This window comes from Hipposideros armiger, unplaced genomic scaffold (assembly GCF_001890085.2).
Source record: "Hipposideros armiger isolate ML-2016 unplaced genomic scaffold, ASM189008v1 scaffold_265, whole genome shotgun sequence".
NCBI lineage: Eukaryota > Metazoa > Chordata > Mammalia > Chiroptera > Hipposideridae > Hipposideros > Hipposideros armiger.
In genome coordinates this window covers 191651-197680 of record NW_017731615.1, presented here as the reverse complement: position 1 = coordinate 197680, position 6030 = coordinate 191651, and the positions used below count along the sequence as shown (strand labels likewise).

Sequence of the window (6030 nt, the reverse complement as noted above, 5' to 3'; positions counted from 1 at the left end):
GTGGTTGGGGGTGCTTCCCCTGTTTGGAACTGAGAGACACAGAATTCAAAGGAAAAATTATATAAGCTTTATTGCTGATACATAGCAGGATTAGAGGATATGTGACCACAATGGGTTACCAAATACTCTACCCCTAAATGAGATGCATTTGCCTATCCAAGTCTGAAGCAGAGATGTACAGGTTTCCCTGTAGCCTGCCTCAGAAAACTCAGGATTTGGCTGAAATCAAAGAAATGCAGACAGGAAAAATTTACCCATAAGATGAGTCACTCCTCCTTTCCTGGAATGGGGTGAGTTGGGGAACTTGCCTTTCCCTCCTGGATAGTGACATGGAAATTCTCTACACTTTATGGAAATGTGAAGAATGAAGAATAAATATTACCCCTAACAAGAGGCAGACTATCTGTGCTAGATAGTCTATGTTTGAAGTCAGCTCTCTGAAGCTTAGCAAAGGCTGCCGTGGGCAAAATTTTAGAATAAGCTTTACTCTGCTCTTACAGTGAATTTCCCTTCCTGTACTTGTGAACCTACATATACACTCCAACCACCATTTTTTCAGTGGCTTTCCTGGAAATAATTGCAGAGACTAGTAGGTGAGAAGGAGACGGGAGCAGGTGATTATAGATGCGAATCTTCTCTAAGTCATGTATTTATGTAAAGACTGTCTTTCCCAGTTCTCCACCAGATGTATTAAATTATGACACACAACTTAAAGAGCCTCTGGAGTTTATTTAAATCATTGTTTTTCCAGGTAAAGTTAAGCTTGGTTCAAGTACTTGCTTTTGGTATTATATTTAGAAGTGCTTAATGATTTATCTATATTGGCCTCCCCCAAAAGACAATAAAAACTCAAATAAATATCTACAACTTAAAAGTCATTACTTCCTTCTCAGAGTGATGATGAATGATGATCACCGTGTGTCCACAGATACTTCTATTCATGATTTAATTAGCATGGATAATTTGCTCCAGAGCATTCAGCTCAGACACAACAGCAGCTTTTTTAAATTAAACTTTTATTTTTATTTTGAAATAACTGTAGATTCACATGCAGTTGTAAAAAATTATACAGAGAGATTCTGTTATGCCCTTTACCCAATTTCTTTCAATGGTAATAACATCATAAAAAACTATAGTACAATATCACAACCAAGATACTGACATCGATGTCATGATACAGAAAGAACATTTCCATCATCACAAGGATCCCTGTTGCCCTTTTACAGACATACACAATTCCCACCCCCACATCCCCCTCCTTAACCCCTGAAAACCACTGATTTGTCCTCCATTTCTATAATTTTGTCATTTCAAGAATGTTATATAAATGGAATCATATGGTGCATAACCTTTTGGGATTAGCTTTTTCATTCAGTATAATTCTCCGGAATTTATCCCGGATGTAGCACGTATCCATAGTTTATTCTTCTTTATTACTGAGTAGTATTCCATGGTATAGATATACCCCAGTTTGCTTAACCATTCACTCACTGAAAAACTCTGGGTTGTTTTGGCTATTACAAATAAAGCTGCTATAAACAACCATGTGAACATTAAGTGTGTGAACACATGTTTATAATGACATGTAACTCTCGGCCTGATTTTTCTGGCTGCTTAACTACAGAAGAAAGGATGTCAAGGCATTTGCCAAAGGTCACAGACCACTTCCTTATAACCGAGGATTAACTAATGATTCTTATCAGTACTTGCAGCTTTACAACCATCTTGCTTCTTGACCTTGGGGCCCTTGACTCTCTAAGCCTCAGCTAGACAAGATACATGTTTTTCAAAGTGTATTCTTTGAAAATTGAACTCCATGAAGTTGTCCTAAAAGGGAGTGGGGTGGGGAGAGGGGGCTTTGTGGTCAAATGAGTTTGAGGAAATACTGAATACTATATTTCTTTTGAAATAAACAAATGCCCTTTGGTGTATAAAAGGAGGGATTCAGTATCCAACTGCCAAAGTTTAAATCCCCCAGCTCCATCCCTTACTAAAACAGGAACCCTCAGCAAGACACTTCTCTTTCCCATACCTCAGTTTCCTCATCTGTAAAACAGAGATAACAGCAGTACTCTACTCATACAAATGGAAGATTAACTATAAGGACACAAGCAAACACATGATCAATGTTGGCTATTATTACTATTATTGCTGTCATAATTAGAATCATCAAAATCATTATGATCTTGTTAAAAATACACATGTCCAGGCCCCACCCCTGGAGATTCAGATTCATTAAGTCGAGGGTAGAGTATGGTCCTGATGAAGAAGTAGAGGTTTAATTTATACTAAGAATGTGTCCAAGATAGTACTAGAGGCTGTATTCAAACCCAGACCAAACTGCCTGATGGAGGGGTGTCACACTTATGTCCTTATGCAAATTTGGTAAATACTTTAAATGACAAGCTTTGCAGTCCTGCAAAAAGAGCACAGTTTTCCTCTGAATTGAAGGTTGGGCTTGTAATACAAACTCATGATTCCTCAAGGGGTAGTTCAATAAAATAAAATGCAGTTCTGTAAAGTTGGGACACATCAGCTTTCAAAAAAAAAATTCCTACATGTAGCAGTTAGCATTAATATATAACAATTTTATTCAGGAGTCATTGCTTAGCAAATCAAATCCTAAAATGCAAACTTATTTCCTTAGAAATACAAGAAAATAGCTATGATTGCTATTATTTCTGTAGGTTTTACCACCACACTGTTGATTTTCAACCGTCTTCGCACTGTCAAGTAGCAGGTACGTTTCCAGGACACTTATGGAATCACTGCAGAGGTGGTGGCAATCTTCGTACCACTTCTGCAGCGATCTGCAGGTAAGCTTTGGCCTAGAAAAGAACAGATACATTTGTTTTATACTTTCCCCCAGTACACACCAAATGACTCAGACTGTTTGCCTTAGTTATCCCCTGAGTTTAATAGTAAAAAGGCAGAGTGAGATGAGGAAATTCAGGAGTGAGAAGATACCACTGTGTACACTGCAGGTGGGGCAAGAAAAAAGGAATTTTAGATTATTTGGAGAATAACCATATGGGAAGTGACTTTCTGAAAAAAATACTTAGTACCAGCAATTACTGTTTTTCAAACTCTAATTCCTGTGTCAGCAAACTAGGAACCTAGTCTAGCTGCAGAAAATTACACCTTCCTCTTCTGACAAATTAATGTTCTGAGTTAGATAAGCCAAAACCTCTTTGCAATAAGAGCTGTTAGTCATTTAAAAAGGATTATTTATTACCACTCTATGGTTTGTCTTTTGGGAAACATTTTCTTGATTCTCTCTGAGAATGGCATCTCATACCAGCACCCAGCATCTGTAGGCTCCTTCACCGGGTGAGTTTGGGGGACCATGCAAGAATTTCCGGGATCAGCTGTTACACTCTGCATCTCTGGGACCCCCAGGGTAGAGGAACAAAAAGGGCAGCTCCCAAGCCACCGAGTGGGTCACCAACTAACCCAATGTCCATGGCCCACTCAGAACAATGGTCATGATCTGCATTTTAAGAGTTTTAAACAACTGCAATGCAAATATTACTTATCTCTTCTATTTTATCTGTAAAAGTACTGTCAGAAACAATAAGGCTTTCAAAAACTATTAATTTATACATTTATATAGAGTTGAGTATATGCTACTACTAACTACTACTACTAATAGCTAAAACATACTTAAGTACTTAATTTTTGCCAAGTATTATTTCATTTACCCTCACAGATGCCCTAAGGGGTAAATCTTGTCATTATCCCCATTTTATACACAAGAAAACCAAGATTCAGGAAGGTGAAGAGTTCAGCAAAGCTTCATAACTGAAATGAGCTGACCAACTGCCTGATTCTGCATGGTAAAAGAACTGCTTGAGGCCTGTTTACCATGACTTGGTGAAATGCTTTAAGTGTGTCTCACATGTCTTCATTTAAAATAACTATGCTTGAACCCTAACATCTGAATTATGCTTGATTTTACCAGAAAAGGTTAACATTTCATTGGAGTCCATTTTTGAAAAGAATAGCTCTCAAAACATAAATAAGGACTAGATTCTTCTTTATTAAGTACCTACTAGACCAAGTACTTCACATGATCCCACTTATGTAAAATAAGCATCATTGGTTCAACAGGGATGAGAAACTGGGAGTTGTTTGCTCATGGTCACAGTCAGTAGGCTGGGAAACATTCAAACCGGGGTCCACCTGACTCCAAAGCACAGTTCCTTCTACTACATCACACATGAAATGGTAAATCCAACACACAGGTAATTATAATCGTAATGCTTTGTCTAAAAATGGTTTCAGTCCCTGCCTATAGTTAACAGAAATAATAATTTCTGTTTAAAAGTGGAAATAACATATATTGGGTTGTCGGAAAAGTCATGACGCATTTTTGCAACAAAAAACATAGAAAAAATACGGCATGACTTTTCTGACAACCCAATACTTTATGAGGAAATATTTCTCTTAAATCTAATGTTCTGATTTTAACACATGCATCTTTATAAATACCTTTTTAATCTCCTAGTGGTTTTACTAAATATTTAAGCCTAATATTTTCTGACAAAAATTTAAAGTGCACTAAGGCAAACTGTGACAAGTCCATCATCGTACAATCTTTTAGTTCTTACTCATGTTAAATTAAAGACATACCTATCAGACTACATGAACTACTGAATGATTCCAGAATAATCAAATTTGCCACATTTAAACTTTCCATATATGAGTATCATACTCAAAATAACTATTAGATTGTCATTTGCTGAGAAACCACTAAAAGTGCTTAGTTTAACAGGTTCAATTTCTACAAAACTGTTGAGATTGAATTTTTTCAGCCAATGCAGTATCATTTCGATAAATACTTTTTGGTTCTTATTGTGTGTAAGGCATTGTTTTGGGAAATCTGTGCGATGTAACGCTATTAAAGGGAGGAAGAACTCACTGGTAAAGATTTGGGGCCTTAAAGATAGACAAGCATGGTTTAAAATCTTAGCTCCATTACTTACTAGTTCTGAGGTCTTGGGTTAGTTACTTAAACCTTCTAGGCACAGTTTCCACATCTGTAAAATAGTTATAATGATACTATCTACCTCGAAGGGTTTGGGGAAGTATCAAGTCAGAATGAAGTATGTGAAGTGCTGGCACAGAAGAAGCAAATAATAAATATTAGACCTCACTATTATTGCTATTATGTGCTCAAATAATTTAGTCTTACAGAAGGGCTCATATTAACATGTCCTTTTGGGCACTTTTCCCAACTGAGGCATAAGTAAATTAAATCATCCCCTTTTGTATAATCCATACCTAGCAAAAAGCAAACACATACATAACATATGTAAAAAAATATGATTTAGATTCCTCAAAATAGTAATACTCTCATTTTCATCAACTCAACTCTACACAGATTAACCCTCCCCTCCTAGTCAAGATCCTTTATTGGGCTGTCTAGAGGCACAGATAACAGCTGGATTCTATTTTCCTGCTCTATCATTAACAAGTTTAAAGGACAGGTATGGCAACCAAAGTGCAAGAACTTTTATAAAGAGCTTTGTTCCTTTATTTAGCTTTTAAAGATTTCAAGTTCTAATTTATCACACACAGTCATTTCATATTAAGACTATGTGGTAATAATTTAAAAATTATCAGATAATAAAGTCTCCACTTATATTTGAATGTCTTTACCATGAACATCTTACAGCACACCTCACCAAATCAAATCTAGCTTAAACCACAAAGGGTTAAACTGTTCACATTCCCACAAATGTCACCCAACAAATATATAGACCCAAAACAATAGGTCTAATGTTTATGCAAATGTAAATGAGATTTTTTAACTATATAACTAAAAAAAAACACCTCCACAAACACTGTTGTTTAGAGTTTTAAATCATATTATCTTTAGATGGTTGCTATATGTTCCTTATTATATTATATTCTTTTTACTTCCTTAAAATCTTCCTTACTTTTGGAAAATCTCAAAGAAAAAAAGTAAAAATGGACAAGTGGAAATACTAAGAAATTTAAACTCATAATTGAAATAAACTACGAAGT

General features: G+C 36.0%; 1 protein-coding gene across 4 annotated transcripts in view; it reads right to left on the bottom strand.

The window, feature by feature from the left end:
• Positions 1 to 996: 996 nt before the first annotated feature.
• NUBPL (NUBP iron-sulfur cluster assembly factor, mitochondrial) overlaps positions 997 to 6030 on the bottom strand; it is a 195752-nt gene continuing 190718 nt past the window's right edge. For all 4 annotated transcript variants that reach the window (XM_019656760.1, XM_019656763.1, XM_019656762.1 and 1 more), the window contains one exon: positions 997 to 2828. In XM_019656760.1, coding sequence (XP_019512305.1) covers positions 2766 to 2828 — 63 coding nt within the window. In that variant the 3' untranslated portion in view covers positions 997 to 2765. The remainder of the gene's footprint in view (positions 2829 to 6030) is intronic.